At 43.9% G+C, this 17948-nt stretch overlaps 1 protein-coding gene across 1 annotated transcript in view; it reads left to right on the forward strand.

Annotated features, from left to right (window-relative positions):
• Window positions 1–17948, forward strand: part of LOC100863025 (kin of IRRE-like protein 3) — a 118202-nt gene that overhangs the window by 70963 nt on the left and 29291 nt on the right. The window contains exon 2 of the mRNA XM_003694891.4: window positions 11490–11617. Coding sequence (XP_003694939.2) covers window positions 11490–11617 — 128 coding nt within the window. The remainder of the gene's footprint in view (window positions 1–11489; window positions 11618–17948) is intronic.

Here is a 17948-nt window from a genome sequence, read left to right on the forward strand (position 1 = left end):
GTCGGAATTGTGAAATAACAATCGTCCCCCCTAATATCCCTCTTTCTTCCTCTCGTGTTTCAACGCTTAACGCGTCTCCACGTAGCGACGTGGAAACGCGTGGAAATACAACGTGTTCGTAACAACAAGGCTCGGCCCCTCCCCTCCTCTCCCCACGAGGGAAATTCGCGAGGCGAGGGAACGAAAATCCTGTGTTCAATTGTAATCAAGAGGAAACGCAGTCTGGCGTGATTACTCGAGGAACATGCCCTTCCCCTTTCGGGGATTCTCTCGCGCGCGATATCAAAATACGCGGGTTCCAAAAGTGGATATTGCCGGCGAGGATCGAGGGTTGAACGGATCGCGGCGGAGAACCAGGTCACGTGCATTAAGAGCGGAATTTCCCTGGATGCGTTTTATAGGGGGGGGGGAGGGGGGAAATCGGTGGCGAGGCATTTCGGTTTTCTTCCCGCGTAAGAACGGATGATACGAGTCCGACATCCGCGGGAAACTCCGTCGGAATAACTCTTGGGAGTACGTCGTCGCGCTCGTTCAAGATTCATGATTAAACTTTCGACTGTATATAAGCGCGTCTTCGCTTTTTCGATTAAATCGCGTTCGCGCGCGATTGGGGAAAGTCGAGGAAGTTGGAAGAAGAAATTCCGAAATTAATTTTAAAAACGATTCATCGTCGCTCGACAGTTTTTGAATGCGCGCGTTTACATCTTTCCACAGAGATAGACTTTCAATTAGGAAAAGATTTCTGATGATTTTAATATCTTTACGATATTAAATCACGTCCGGAATAAAACGTGAAATTAACATGAAATTCACGTTGGATATAATTCACGTTTCGAGAAAATGAATTCTTTCGAAATATATATATATATATATTTTTTTTTTCGAGTTGTTCAATTCATTAACTATCTATGGGTATACGAGTAACGTGCCAATTTTAATTTTTCTACACCGATTCTATACGATTCTTTCGAAGCTTGCCAAACGACGACAAATCTATCAATTGATATATCAAATAAAATCGTATGTTTTTCCTAACATCTGTATATATTTCATCTTTCGTAATTATAATCTCCATTGTACGTAGGAGGATTGGATCACGTAAGAAAATGGGAGAAATATTGTTTCTCATCCATGTATAATCCATATATTTCGGTAAACAAGATCATTACAGTAGAATTATCGAAATGAAATTTCGATCGATCCGATCAAATGAATTCCTAACTGAAATCCTATTATCTAAACTTCGGCAATCGTTCATTTTTCGTTTCGATCGTAAGAATAACTGTTAGGTGACTCAAGGTAATCCACTTATCCGAACGAACGAAAACTCTGTTCGTTTAAAAACTTGAAAGTAGCAAGTAGAAAGAATGATCGGTAGTGGAAACTATTAACGCGAGCTAGCCTGCTAGTACTCGCGATTATACGAATTGTTTCTGCCTCCGCGTCAAATTTCCTAATAATAAATGGATTTTTACTGTGTGTGTACACCGCGTATCGATCCGAAGAAGTGTCCAAACACTTACGAACGCGTACAGTGTACATCGTCGAAGCGAATAGGGAACGAGCCGATCCCCGAGGGCGAAAATTTCCATCCACGGGGATGAAAAAACGCCCCGATGATTACTTTTTATCACTTGTTTGAGTCGATTTATGGTTTATCGGGATCGATCGATAAAGGGTTAACATCCCAGGGAAGGGAGGGGAGGGGACGAAAATTGCTGCGATCGAACCACGCCAGTTTTCAATGATCGTTCTAATAGCTTTCATTATCGAACACGTCACTTCGGCCGTCGAATTCCTTCGAGATTGATGCCGCCGCGTCCGACTATTTCGAGGCCGTGGAATGGAAAAAAAGGAGGGGAGGGAGGGAGGGGGGGGGGAGGAAAAAAGAAGAAAGAAAAGAGAGAAAAGAGAAAAAAAATGTAGCCGCGGCGAAGGGGAAGAGATGGGAGTTGATTAAATCGTGGAGCGGACGGGGACAAAAATTTTCTGCGGGGAGGGGATTGGAAAAATTCGACCGACCCGATGACGTTTTTACATCGGAAATGCCAAAGATTAAATCGATTTGAAACTATGGATTTCGGATCGCGTGGCGGGGAATACAGAAATCGCGGAGAATACTCTCTCTTTCCCCCTTTTTTTTCTTTTTTTCTTTTTTTTTTTTTCTTTTCCTCTTCACTCATCCCCATTTATTTCCTTTGGTTCTATCCCCATTTTTCGCGCTGGAAAAAAAAAATTTTTTTTCCCACCCGCCAAAAAACCAAGCTAAAAACGGACCCGCGTTAATTAGATTTCCACGGACGCTCCTCGAAAAGTGCTGAAACGTTTCCTACGAAATTTTGATATCCAACCCTCCAACCCTTCTCTGTAATTTAATACCCGATCCACGTCACTCGTATATTACGAGTGGGCCGCGTACAATTTTACGCGTAATCCGAATTGGAACGCAAGTGCACGTGTACGTAACTTTTGCTTCTCGCGGATCTTGCTGCGAAAAACACGTTCGCATTTAGCGCCACGTTTATAATAATAGTTTTTTCCCGAACGCGATTAACTTTCAACGATTTTCCCTGATCGAGGGAACGGGTGGGATATTTATTTCGAAAATGGTGTTCGTCGACTGCCATTCAAAAAACCGTGATTCGCGGCCACCAATCGCTTTTGTCATTGTTGGTAATAAATTCTCTCCCTCTCTCTCTCTCTCTCTTGCCACGAAATCGACGATCTGTCGGATCGAGTTGTTTTACTCGATATACTTTTATTCATAAAAACGTGAAAACATCGTTTGAATGAAAATTGCAACAGATACCCCCGGAAGAGCGTATCGTATATTGCACGATGTGCGAAAACAATTTTGTCACGGAGTATGAAAATATTTTGCTTCTCGAGAGGGGTGGCAAAACAGCGGTCGATCGAAACGGACTAAACGTTTTACGATAAAATCGCTGCGCGAAAAAAAAAAGAGAAAAGAAGGAAGAGATGGAAGGGAAGGAGGAAAAGGGGGGTGGCCACGTCGATATTATTCGTTGCAATCGTATCGCGCCCGAGAGAAAAGATTAATCTCCGCTAACGCTTAGCGTTGGACGCGTTGGAAATTCGCGGGAGATCATTATCTATATCTATACCTTTCCAATGCCCAACATCCCTTTTTGAGAGCCGTCCAAATAAAATCCGAGCGTGTCGTGTCGAATCGTGGGAAAAAAGAGAAATAAATAATATCGTTCACTCGTGCGCGCGATAGTCGAATCGTGCATTGAGAAATGAAAAAGCATTAAGAAAGGAAAAATCCGGCACAACATTAATTCCGTCTGGCTCCGTGTTCGTTCGAAAACGCGACGGGGGTTGCGTGTCGACCGAATATTAAGACAGATGGCCTTTCGTAAAACTCGTGGGGGGGAATGAAGCGTGGCGAAAGGCGGAGGTTTCCCCCAGAGGTCGACGCGTTTCGTCTCGACGCGAAAAATTCGCGAGAACGCACCTCTCCGATACGTCCGTCTGCGCACGCCAATTACGATCTCGCGTGGCCGCCATCTCCTATCCCATCTACTCCCCGTACACCGACGATGAAATTTGCTTTACGCACGAGCGATACTCGAAAACGCGAAAAACGGTTCGGGGATAAAAACAACATAGATTTCCCGTGGCTCCTTGAAACCGTAATTTTTCGCTGGAGTGGCGCTCGTTCCGCTCGAGCTCGTGTTTGCCCCGTGAAACGGAACCAATGCAAGTAAGTGGGACGAAGTGAGAGAGAGAGAGAGAGAGAGAGAGAGAGAGAGAGAGAGAGAGAGAGAGGTGGAGGGCAACAATTTTACTCCTCGATACACGAAGCGCAGGGAAGGGGGAAAGCGCGCGATTTCGATTGCACGATCGCGCGGGAACGTTAATTCGCGCAACAATTTAATTACCGATCGGTTGGATTTAAAAGTGGGGCCAGGCTTCGCCCTTTGAACGTTTCCACCGTTTTCGACGCGTGAATTCATAATGCGGCGGCAGACTGCAAAAACGAGAGGTGGATTAATATGGGTGGGGAATCGTCGTCGTCGTCGTCGTCGTCGTCGTCGTCGTCGTCGTCGTCGTCGATTCTCTTGTTGATTACCGTTTCTGTTAAATTTGCGCATTGTATAGACCTTAAAACCTTTTTTCAAGATCTTTTCTTTTTTTTTCAACAGCCACATGGTTGTATAACAAGCCACGAAAGTCGCGAAACGAAACAATTTTCGAGCGGCGAAACGTGACGCGGGTTAACTGGCCCGATTGTCGGCCACGATACACGGGCAAAAATGTTGGGCACGTTACGAAATAGCGGGGAGAGGATCATCATCGGACATGCCAGTGACCCGACCAAGTGGCCTCGCGGTACGTGGCCGCCAGTTTTCGTAATTGGAAAAATTTTAGATAACTCGATATCGCCGGCCTCCCGATCGTGTTGACATTTAATCACGATAAAGCGCGCGCGATGCCGCGCAGTTGGGATCGTTTATTGCCTGCGTTGAATTTGCAAAAAATTGCAAATCGTACGAACTTGTCGCGTTCGAGCCAACAGATATCCTTTCGTTACATCGTTTTTGCCGTTCTAAACGAGTCTCAAACGTTCGAAGAGAAGATCGACAGTTTTCATTTCGGCGTGCGAAGAGAAAACAAAGTTTTAGAAAGGAAAAAAAAAAAAAGAAAGAAAGAAAAAAAGTTTCGAAAAATTGAAACATCGCTGGACGGAGAGAGGATCGAAATCTGTATCTCGTGTTGCGAGGGAACGGGAACCGAGGCGCGGTATCTCGTATCGCGTTGCATTTAATTCGCAACAATGGCGTCGAGTGTCGACGAAGAAGAGGTATGTACGTGCCGCGTAGAAAATATAGAGGTCCCGCGGATATACGGCATCGATAGTTGCATACGGCAGCCCGGGTGGAGGGGGAGGGGAGAGGGAAAAAAATATACGCGGCCGGTGCAGAGAACACGATATAGCGCATCGAGTCACCAATAACGTACTTTTGCGATTAAAAACTGTCACGGGGGGAAGAGGGGGGGAGGGGGGGGGGTACGAACGATATATTGAAACCCGCGGTCCCTTTCTTCCTCCGCTCCCTTTTTCACCTCCCCTCTCTCCCTCCTCTCCTTCCCTCCTCTCCTCCCCGCTCCTGCCCCCCGATTTCTCTCTTTTCCTCCATCCTTTTACACGATCGTCTCCTCCCTCCGTTTCATTTTTATCGGGGACGGGAAGGGGGAAGAAATGTATTCTTCTAATCGAGATTCGAACGAGATTCCGTCACGAGACCCGCCATTTCAGCGGGTGAAAAAAAAAAATAAAATTAAACGGAAACCGGTGCGACTCGTGTCTTTAAACGAGTTTCCTTGAACGAGCCTGTTTGTACAACATCAGAGGAAAATATATCGCTCGTGGCGAGCAATTCCAGCCAAGTGCTGTCTCCAGCACTTGCTTTTCCCTATTTCCCTCGATTAAAGGGTAAATTAGACAACCACCCTTGTATCGCGCGAATACGAATTTTCAAAATCGTCCCTCTCCTTATTATTCCCACGCCCCCCGAAGTATACCTATAGTCGCGAAAATAAAATACCGGAACGAGACGTGGGAGGGAGAAAAGAAAAAGCAGACTTTGCTTATTTTTTTTTCTTTTTTTTTTTTCCTCCCTCCATGCGCGCTTTAATTTAAAAGCACCTCCACCCCCTCCCCGTGAAAGCTGTAACGTCGAAACGTTCCTCGTCAAGTTCCGCCGGCCGACGCATTTGTTATCCCCCTCGAGATGTAACTTTTTTCTTTCTCTTCTCCCATTTTTTTCTTCCCCCCTTCTCTCCCTCCCTCGATCGGCAGGTCGAAGCGAAAACCTTGTCCTTTTAAATTATCCTCCACCGATGGATCGATGTAAATGCACTCGAGAGCGCACGACTTTCCAACCTTTCCCAACCTCTGTTTTCTCGGAAAATCCGGGAGGAGTATAGTCGGCAAGAATTTGTCCCACGATCCATCCTCGACGGATCCGTCCGTCGATCAACGGCGGACACGCGGACTTAATCTTACGGCAAGGGACGCATACGACGGTTTAGAGAACATTCAAGATATCCACCATTTGTTCCTCCCTCGAATAAAATATTCGCCAGGGTTGCATTGAATGGGGAAGAGGAGGAGAGGGTGGTTCGTAAACAACAGGTCGTTAATTCTTCCGCGCTCGGAAACATGTGTCACCGAAACCCTTTTTTCCCCCATTTCCTACAAGCTTCTTTTCTATCTTCTGGTTTTTCTATTCTTTTCTTTTTTATTTTTGGAGAGAGAGAGAGAGAGGAAACTTTATCCGTTATATAGTTTCCATTCGGGGAGGGAGAAAAAGATCGTCGCGAAAGTTCGCCTCGTGTTTCAAAAGTCGTATCTGTTTTACATTTTCGCAGAGAGATTCGTCCGGTCGACGAATAAATCGAGGAAACGCGTCATCCGGACATGTAACTCAAACTGAACGTCGGAAATTCCACGTTCAGTGTTTCTTTGCAATTTTGTTCCTTCTTGTAAATCGTCCCGGATCTCGCGATAAAGGTCTTCGCTGCCGAGACATCCAATTTTAGAAAGGTTCTGTATAAAATTATCTTAACGTTTAACTCGACGTTAAATATATATATGTATATTTTTCTTTTTTTTTTTTTTCTTCTTGACACGATAATTTGAATTTTAAAATCGACTTTCGATCCCTCTTATCTTATCGTTAATCAAAAATTTTTTTTGATGCGAGGGAAGAATAAATCCGGATCCTCGTTCTTATTGCACAAAATCGCTACCTATCTTACACCTCGAGACGTAAATTTCCCTATATATATATATTCCTCGTAATAATTCAAAATCTATATCAAAAATAGATCTTCCCTCTCTCTCTCGCATGATCCTCTTCCAACTTGCTCTTTCCCATAGAATTAGCCTTTATGTGTACACAAACTCGTAAGGAGAATGTTCACCGAGATGAAACTCGTGAAATATTCCAGGATATAAGTATATGGTAGCGAGATAATGGCCTCGTTACCGCGACAAATACGAGGTAATTAATTACCTCGATGTTGCCTCGAACATCTTTCGAAACGGATGGCAGGTTCGTTACAGGGAGGACACGTTCGACGATATTTCAAGAATGGAATAATTTTTTTCCCCCCACTTTAAAAAGGTTGGTTGAAAAGAAGATGCTCGTGCTTCGATCGATCGACGAGGGTGAGAATAAGTATCGTTGGATTGGTGGGAATTTGTAATGATCTCTGAACGCGGATCGTCGGTCGGAAACAAATTACGAATGGAATCGTGAATGTCGAAAAGGTCAGCTCTTTAGCCGATCGGACACGAGAGAAGCGGGCGTAATTGCTTCGTAATCCGCGGACACAATCGAACATGGAATCGGGGCGAGAGTCGGTTTGGCGTGAAATTGCTCGCATTGCAAGCATTACGTGGTTCATTCCTAGACAAGGTTTTCCAGCTTTTTCCAGCTTCCTCCCTCGATCGATACCGCGGACCACGTCGATAAGATTAACCGCGAAACTTTCTCAAACCTTCGAAAAATCTTTCGAAATTAATAGAACGATTTGCCACCGAGGAGGGGGGCGATCGATCGTTTCACCCCTGCGATTTACCTCCGACCGAGTTGTTCGTGACTTGGCGAGGCGAAACTTGCCCGTTCCGTGAAATAAAAAGGGAGACTCGTTGGAACGATTTAACCGGTTGACGCGCTAGTTTTGTTTTGCCGCTTGGCCTCAAAAATTTCATTTTTTCCCTTTTTAACTCTTTTCCCTTCCCCGTTACAGGGAAATTAAAGGAGAAAGTAGTAGTTCCAGTAAGAGTAAAGGGGATGATTCGTGTTCAATTCTCGCGTTTTACACGTATTATTTATCGTAATAATCGGATATTATTATTTTATTCCAATCTCGAATGTTTAAATTTTTTTCGTTGCGTGTATTTCTCATTATCATTGAATTATAAGTTTTTCTATAAGTTTAAACTACGATCGGAAAAAAAATAATTACACCCATAAACAGAAAAACCACGAGGTTGAAACATTCGGATGATCGAGCAACGGTGATTTCCCCGTGACATCGATGCTCCTTTCCTAATTTTATTTCCATAAAATTGCGCGCGTAACGTAATTGAAAATATACACGTATTTGTATACATATATATACATTATCGTTATAGACGTGATTTACCAGCGAATCAATGCGAATCTGAATCAACGCAATAACCGAAATTTACGTCAATGAACGTTAAAGAACGTTGTCGTTTATCGTTACAAACCTCGAGCCTCGAGCGAAATACGAAACAGCGGAATGAAACGGATAGTAACAAGAGAGAAGCGTAACTAACGACAGAGATGACTCGTTATGCTTGGCCCACAAACTTGATTAATACGTGCAGTCGAATGATTCTGGCAACGACCTATCACGCGCCACCTGACCGGTTTAGCTTTCCATGGAAAACCAGATGAGAGATTAATAATTGGACGATTCTGAAGCCAATCAGCGCGAGCCAGCGAGACGGAAAACCGTAATGCGGGTGTGCACCGAAAGCGGCTTTTGAAAGGGGACGGGATGAAGAGAGAGAGAAAGAGAGAGAGAGAAAAACAGCTCGGCCCTCCACTAATAACGATAGAGGATCGTTTTATCGCGCTATGCTCGCGACAATGTATCGATTTATTCGCTCGTAAATTTTTCGATTCGTACGCCGCCTCGAAAACACCTCGCTCGTTTAACTTTTCGAGATCTTTCCCCGCTGAATCACTGAACTTTCCGTGTGGAGTTTGTTCACCGTTGCGCACACAGTATTTACTAACCTGCTTAGTTTGAGAAGTTAAAAAATTGTTTCAAATTGTTCCGAAATTTTTCGAAAATCTTATCTTACTTGTCGTTAAATTCAATAAATTTACGATTAGGAAGAAATTTAATTAGCTTAGATTCGATTAAATCAATTTTTCTCGCGAAAAATTTATCGCGGATTTGATTGAAAGATTAAAAGATACGGACAATTAAATTTCGTTCGTTGCCAATGTCACGTTTATAAATACGTCCAATTACAAAAAACTCGATTACAAAATCACCAGTACGATGTAATGTATATTAGAGAGAAATAGGTTAAAAAAAAAATATTCACTCTCCAAACGATTGAATCTCGACGCGATTAATTCGTTCTATCCAATTTCAGTGGGAATATATATTTACGCTTTAAATTTATAATATAACGTAATTAAATTCATAATTACGAAAAAATACAATTACACAGATTCTCTTCGCAAAAAAAAATATACTTCCAAATAAATTTGAAGGGGAGAGAGAGAGAGAGAGAGAGAGAGAATACATAAAAAAATATTAACAACCAAAGCAAAGCGTGCATTTACACCGTTCATTTCGGCATCATTAATTCATTTTACGCGATTTTCACCGGAATATATTTACCATTTACCCAACCTCTCCCTTTCTTTGCGATAGAAATCCGACTCGCAGGGACGAATCAAGTGGGGCGTGAAGTGGAGGGGGAGGGAGCCTCGAATTTATCCTTTCGCCCGACCTGTTGCGAAACTCTTTAACTTTTACCCGTAACCGCCACCCCTGATCGACGATTGCTTCGCTCCTCCTCTCCCACATCCCTTCGTCCCTCGCCGTCTCTCGCCTATCCACCCGCTGATCGGAGATTCCACGGCCATAGTTACGACGACGATGAATTTTAGATTTTATTTCACCTCCTCCTCCTCCTCCTCCTCCTTCTATCCCGATCGATCCTCGAGCCCGAATATTCCGCTAAAATATTCCCTCCAAGTATTCTCGATATCCCGCGATATTAATTCATAAGCCGTTCGCGCGGGATAACTAGCCGGAACTCGAGGAAATTCCGCTTTATCTCTGCCACTCGTTGAAAATAAGTCGAGCAGTTCGGCCTGCCTTGGGGGAATGCATAATTCCCGCCAAGCTACTACGTTGTAACTTGGAAGGAAGGGAAGGGAAGGGAAGGGAAGGAAAGGGGGGCAAGGTCTTTGTCTCGGCCGTGAATCACAAACGACGACGGTTATAAATTAAAATTTTCCAAGTCCGCCGTTCCGCCTTATCGAACGCCTCTGACCAACTTGCGCCTTGTTTGCTCGCCTCGCTGGGAATCGCAGATCTGGGGACAGTTTCAATATCCTCGCGCGGAGCGGGGCGAATCGGGGCACGAGGATGGAGACGTCGGTCTGAAGGTGTGTTGTATACGGGGGGCGGTTGGTGAAGTAACGTTCCTTCATTTTCGCGGTCGTAAAATAGCAACGGTGGAACGGTGGCGGTTTGTTAATTTTGCAAAGTTATTTTCGCGTAACAGTGGGCGCGCGCGGGCAAAAAGCGGGCGCTTTATTAATCATTCCCATCTCGGTGAAAAATTGAATTTTTAACGGCGCAATCCAACGAGAACGATGCGGCAACGCGAGCTTCGCGTAAAACTTTCACGTCGCCCACGTTGAAAACGAAAACGTGAAATGGACAGGAACGGAGAGGGTGGACATTAGGCGGGATGGAAAAAGTATGAAGGCGACGATTTTTTTTTTTTTTTTTTTTTCCTTGCTTTTCGAGACTTTTGCCCCGTGATAACCTCGTCCCGATAAATCGTTGTTGTTTCTCGAGATCGAGATCGAGCTCGAACGAATAACGCGAACCGAACCAACAATACCGAGTTTTATTTAATCAAAGAAAGGCTTGGCTGTCGTGTGAATTAAGGACGAGGCTCGTTTACAACGGGAGGGGGAACGTGATTATCCCCGTTGATAGAATTTATCGGGGTAGCCGAGAGATGAAAATCGAGGGGGGTCCGTAGCCGGATCGAGCGGGTTAAACGAATTTATCGAAGTTGCGAATTAAATAACAACTTTAACGAGCACCTGCCTGCTTTAATACCCGGATAAACCGACGCTTATACGTTTCTCTCTGTTATTTTCCCCATCGGCTCGAAACAAAACTTTTCTCTCCACTCGTCCACCCTCCCTCCCCTCCCCCTTCCCTGATACGAGAATTTCTTTCATAACGCGCATTCAATTATAGTATAAGGGCAGCACCGGTTCAGGTTCAACTAGTTATTCGTTCTCTATGCGTTCTCTATGTTCACTTTATCCATTGTGCTATTTTTTTTTCTTCTTTCTTTTTTTTTTTTTTTTTTTTTTTTTTTGTTCAATTTCTTCACAAAAGAAGAATTTTAATTCATCAAGAAAGTTTATCTTCTTCTTCTCCCTCTCCATAGAAGGAATTTTGATCCATTAATTATATTGATCCCACTTTTCTCAAAAAAGGTGAAAAAAAAGTGTTCCGGCATAATACTTTTTTTCCCACGCAAAAGTAAGTTTAATTCAATTGTTATATTCTTCTCTCTCGACGAAAAAAATTTCAATTCGTTAACTGTACATACCTTTTCGTTGTTATTCTCTCGAAGAAGAAATTTGAGAGAAATACGAAGGAAAAAGGTTCGACTCGCGTCCAATGATGTATATTTTTGTTCGCAGTGTGCCGTGGTATTCAACAATTCGAGGAGACACCCCAATACACCGAGGTGAATCCCGGACAAGACGCGAAGTTGATATGCCGCGTGCTCGGCAAGAGGGGGCAGTGTATCTGGCAGAAGGATCAGAAGGTAAGTTGCACGTTAAAACGATTTATCTATGGCGAATATATAGTACTATGCACCGATCGATGAGGTGTCTATCCATCCAACCCGGTTGCCCGGGGTTTCAATTCCATCGCCATTTCGGATTTGATTTCCACCGAATTCACTTTTCAAATAAAATAGACCATTCTAAACTATGTATGTATGTATGTATGTATGTATGTTGTATGTACGTATGTATGATGACTCTCGTTCTTTCGTTTTCGAAACGAGCGTGGAGAAGAAGAAAAAAGGAAGCACGCGAAAAGAAAAAGGAAATGAGCGAAACAAAGAGGAGCAGAGGGAAGAAATAAAACGAGAAAGATAAAAACATGGGAGGGGAGGAAACGTATCGTAATCAATCGAGATTGAAGAAGGGATAATTTAAAAAAATTAAAAGATTATTAAAAGAGGATTCCGCGCATTCTAACAACAAGCGGAAAGTGTAGAATCAAAGTGAGGAATAAAATTTGAAAAATCACGTACCTCTGTTATCTCTGACCGAGAGATGGAGGAGAAAGGACCACCGCCCCCCCACCTTCGTCTTGGCTCGTCTATCGCGATTCCGGTTAGTTCATTGTTACCAGCGCTGTAACCTTCTGGCAGCCAACTTTTCTCCGTTTGCCTTCTCGGTGCCAGTAAACTTCGGTCGAGATAAGTTTCTGACCGAAAGTGGACGTTACGTGTCTGCCGACGATAAATACTTGTTCGTCGTTGACTGCGAGAGACCCGTCGACTGCTCCAACTTAAGTGAAATATTACGACGCACCGCGTCGTCCCAGTGTATTTATTGATCTAGCGACGTATAGATGAAACTGTAAACAGAGGAGGATGGAGAACAACTCGAGGAAACCGGTATGAGTTTATCCTGTCGATAAACATAGTGGGGAAGAAACGTTAGATCGATAACGATTCGTTCGTAACCTACCGCAACGAATTTCGAATCTATGAATTTGTAACTACGGAATACGAGGGGAAAATACGTGAAAAAATAAACGCGACAATATGGTCGAGTGCATTATCGAAGCGTGGATTATTGGTTTGCCATATTGGCCGGTATAGTATTTCATGAATATTATCTTTTAAATTAACAAATACACAGGAGACGGAAGTAACGAATCGCGATCGGGAATCGTGTGTAAATCAATTTCGATCGGGGCTCAACCCGTTCCCTGTCCTGATAAAAAATTGAAAATCAGGACGAAAATGTTATTTTCATTATGCACCATTGCCAACCCTCGTAATGGACCATAAAAATTTCCAGCGGTTGAATTTCGCGTGTGATAACCCTGTATCGATACGCCCATTTCGAATATGAATATTCAACGCATGCAAACTACGATCAAACATACTCGTATCGAGATAAACGCCCGTGCCACAAATTACGGATCGTCAAATGATTTTGCGGCCTTTCAGTTTTTTTTTCGAAATTCGTTTATATTTGACACAAATCTTCCTTACATCTCGCGTGGAATATCTCGCGTTGTATAATTTATGCAACAACAATTTTATTCTAGATCCTCCGGTTTAACTTTTCAACTTTGTCGTCCCTCATCGAATAGAATATTGTGGATCTTTATATGGATCTTTCCAAAAAATTTTTAAAAATTAACCATCGATCATTTATTTTTTTTTTTTTTTTCATATAATCGTTCCTCGTGAAATTTGGTTTGGCTGGTTTTCTGATTTTTCCACATTTTTCCGGACAAAGTTTCTTATTATTACCAGGTATCTCGTAAAATATAACGTGCGTTACCGCATAAATCGTCGAATGAATGCGTTAAAGAAAGTAGTGTCGGTAATGCAGGCATTCAGCGCGGGCTATCCGTTTAAAAAAATTTTTTTAATTAAATTCAAGCCATCCTTTCACCCGCGCGTACATTTTTTTTTCTGCGTAAGCACGCAAGCAAGTGCACGCTCGTGAACCACCTCATTTACTTACAATTACTTACTTAGAGTCCGCGGGGAGCCGGCAGTTGTTGCCACGGAGATATATTCGCTAACCGCATTCGTGCTTTTCCTCGAAATCCGACGAATCTGAAAAGAGTATTGCCCGCCAGCGGTCGAGTAAATCATCCAAATCGTCCAAATCGCACAATATTTCGATCGAGTGGAAAATACGATAAATCCCAAACGTATTAATCTTATATCTTCAAATATCGAGAAGAAGATATAGGTTTAAATATTAAGTCCGTTGAATTGGTCGTCGAAACAACGAGATCGTTCCATCTTTCTTGGTTAAAACTTCTATCTTCTAGAATGCGGCGATTCGTCTTTTTCCACGACAACTTTCCATTGATTCGTGACGCTTTGTTTCCGCGAAAAAGGGCAGATCGTTTGTATCTATGCAACGTTTAATATATATTTAAGGATTGGAGGAACAGTGGCGTACGTGAGGGATAGAGGCGCGAGAGAGGCGCGTACAACTTTTCCTATCGACTATGCCAACCACGTATGTACGTATATCGAAGGCGTGGATGTATATTTATCCGTGTGGCGCGCGATTGAAGATCAGATGGTCTGGAAGAAAGCGGAGCCGTCACGAAATTCTCGACGATCGATGGGCAAGAAACGATAAAGGAAGAGAAAAGACGAAGAATGACTGGTCGATCGAGCGGTTCGAGAGTTGGCGGAAAGTTTTAGGATATGAACGAGTGAAAAAGGGGATTGAAAGTTGGCCGCGTTTGATACGACGTTTAACAAAGGACGCAAACTCTCTCGAAACAGATTTGCATCGTTCCTTGTGACGTCCTCCCGCAACTTCAACGACCTCGTCTCGCTTCTGTGCGACATCGCGAAACCAAGTTGACCAAGTGCAATTTCATAAGTGTATACACGCACTCTCTCTCTCTCTCTCTCTCTCTCTCTCTCTGCATGAATTTACATAGAAGAATTGCATGGTTCCACAGTTGAAAGGTAGCGCATTATCGCTCGCCGACGTGTGAAACCAACGATGAAATTTCCTTGAAAATATTTATATATAAAAAGAAGCCAACTCGTCGATCTTTCGAGACTTTCCGTTTCTTCCTGCGAAACTTGCTTCCTCGAAGGAAAAAAAGGGAGGAACGAGGACATCGTCTGACGATCCGAAGAGAAAAACGGGGACATTGTCGCGAACCCCGGTAGCGAAGAAAAGATTTCCAGAGGAAGTCTCTGAGATATCCGACGTCGAACAATGATCGCCCGTCCGAGCCGTCGGTGACACGCGGCTTCATTATCGTCGTTATCGTTAATCCCCACGAAACTTTTTATTCCATCGTGCAACTGCCTCCCGGTCGGTCGGCCAACCTTCCTCTCCTCCATCCACTTTCTTTCCCCCCCCCCCCTCCATCCACTCTTCTCTCCTCAGTAATCGTCTTTTCCTTGTAATTAAGTCGTTCAAGGTTCTCCGCGCGTTATAAGGACGACGAAAAGAAGAACCTCGATGGTTGCCAACAATCGAGGATAAATGTCTTCGCGTCTTCAAAGCTCAACACTTGTAACACGTGCGATAGATAGATAGATAGATAGATAGATAGATACGGTATTTCGAAGCGTTTGATTCTCCCCTCTTTTTTTTTTTTTTTTTTTTTCACTTTTCACATCGTCAAAGTTATCTCGACTTTACCACAAAATTATCGAGTGGCGTCGATCCGGCTACGCTTTTTCATCCCCCTCCACGAATCCACTTAACGCTTTGACGATCGTTTCGCAATCATCGAAAACTTTGGATTTGATCGGAGAGTCGATTAACGTTTCCAGTCAACAAGCGGCGGGAGTTTTCGGTTTTCATTAAAATTTTCGATTCGGAAATCAAGCGTTCGCGGAAAGTTGAAACGCAACAGCGATGAGGTGGTGATAGAGGGGATAGGGAGAAAAAAAGAAAAGAAGGAAAAAAAAAAAGGAAAGGAAGAAGGGAGGGAGAAGAGGAAAGAGTTTTCGCTACGCGAAACACGTGAAATCGTTGAAATCGCGACGAAAGGTGCACAAAGAAACGAACCCCGTCCCTCGAATTAAAATATAAATATGTTACAAAAATCGCAAAAGCTGCGGTATTTCTCCCCTTTCGTATTGTCGACACCGCAAGAGGTCAAGAGCCGCAATTTTTCTGGCGTTCGCGCGCCACCAAATTACGCTTTCCGGGTCACGAGGAAAATACTTGGCTTCGCGTTTCTAAAATTTGGAAGAGACGCGATTTAACCGCTCCCTAATCTTTCCTTCCTTCCGTTTCCTTTTCCTCTCTTCCTCTCTCTCTCTCTCTCGCCCGTTTCCCGTTCAACGCGATAAATTTTCCTTCGCGATGCTTGTTCCGGAATAAACAAACGTGCCCCGTGAAAAGTTCACCTAGCTAAGGGAAAAAAATAGATGATTTCCACGATGTCTCTCTCTCTCTCTCTCTCTCTCTCTCTCTCTCTCTCTCTCTCTCTCTTGGAAGATTTAACGCCACGAGAGAAGATTTTATTATGGCAATTTCGAGGCTAAACGTAGCGTTCACCCTTGTTTCCTGTAAATTTCTTGCGCCACTTCCTATCCCACCTCCGCGTCCGACTCGCGTCCACCGGTTTCCGTTCCACTTCGACTTCCTTCCACCGTCGCTCCCTTCTCCTCCTCCTCGTCTTTTCCACCCTTCAGGCAAGTGGATGCGCGTCGTGAACGCGCGTTGCTTATGCAACACGAAAAACTTGCTTCGCTGTCGTTCGTCATGATAGAGAGAGAGAGAAGGGGGAGAGGGAAAGGGAGAGAAAAAGGGAGAGAGAAGGTAACTCGATGTAGAGGGGAGATAGGGGTTGGTTGTCGTCGAGTATGCCGCGTACGTACCTCTAAATTGGAGTCGTTACAACGCCTCGACTGAAAAAAAGCTGAGCAACCAAGGGGTGAAAAGCCGGCGGTGGGTAGGAGCGAGAAGCGTGGCATGGCGAGGGTGAGAGGAGGATGGAGAATGGCCGGAGAAACGGACGGAAAGGCGACGAAAAGTCGACGCGAGCCCTCGAGACGCTGGCGTATCTTTTGACCGAGCTTCTTCTCAAGAAGAGAGCTTTCACGCAATTTCTTCTTGCACGCGTATTTTCAACCCGCCATTTTTTTTTTCCATCCTCCTTCCCTCGTCCTCGTGTCGGCGAACAAGCACAAACGAATCCTGGCGTCCAGGGATCCAAGCTGTTTTGTCGACTCATTCTCTTCTCTGCGACAAGAAACTCGTAAATGCGAGTAATTAAACGGGATAACGGAATGTCGAATGGAAAATCGTGAAAAGATGGAAGAATCTTTTGCTATTATATATATATATATATACAAATCACGAACGAATACGATTGCGTCGGAGTATCGTTTCTTCAATTGAGAAAAAAAGAAAAAATAAATAATCTTTTGACGTAAAGAAGGCATCCCGCGTTTCCTCCTCCACTTTCGTTTCTTTTTTTTTTTTTTTTTAATCTCTTCTATCAATTAAGGAAATTAGCACGCGTTCGTTCACCAGCAAGTGTCTCGCGCTGAACACAATGTATACAAAAGTTCTATTGGGATATAGGATTACGCGAGGTAGTACACGCTATTAAGAATGAAAGAAGCAGGGGATGAAACAGTTCCGAGAGGAACGTCAAAGTAAATTATTTTCCCCGACAAAAGTTGAAACGTTTAATCCTCTTTCGAAAAGACACGGTGAAAAACGACGTTTCCACAAAGGGGACAAACTCAAACTCGTCATACTGTATACCCGAGATTATCGATGCCGGACACGAGAAACGGACGTTGGAAAACAGTCGTACGTTGTACGCGTTGTATCCGCGCTCTCGCGTTTTCTTCGATCCTAATGTCATTAACCCGGGATTATCAATGATCGGGAATTAATATTCAAATTAATGCTGGAAAATTGACAGCGCGGTACCGCGAGGCCGCAAATTCGCTCGAAATCTGGATGAAAATCGATCGATTCGACCGGACGGAGAGATCACGCGTGTAATCAAAAGCCGCGGCTAAACCGAGTTTCGCGTACCCTTTCGCTATATACGATATAACGGAAAATGATTATGAAAACACCGTATTTATACACCGGGGGATGATATGATATTCTTGAAATGGGCGAAGGGAGGGAAGGGAGTATCCCGACGAGAGGAGGGAGTGTATATCTCCTGACGACATTTCCTCTAATCCAGATGTCATTAAAGCGGATTACTCCGGCGAATTAATATGCAAATTAATGCACGCTTTTATATAACCGACCGGATATACGTATTGGTACCGCGGTCACCAGCATCCCGCACCATCGTTGCCTCGATTTCCTGCCCCCTCTCCTCCCACTCTCACGCGGAATAAACTTGCTCGTGTTGCATCTCTCGTTTTA

This window comes from Apis florea, unplaced genomic scaffold (assembly GCF_048593485.1).
Source record: "Apis florea isolate Af1SG1 unplaced genomic scaffold, ASM4859348v1 contig_3370_pilon, whole genome shotgun sequence".
Taxonomy (NCBI): Eukaryota; Metazoa; Arthropoda; class Insecta; order Hymenoptera; family Apidae; genus Apis; species Apis florea.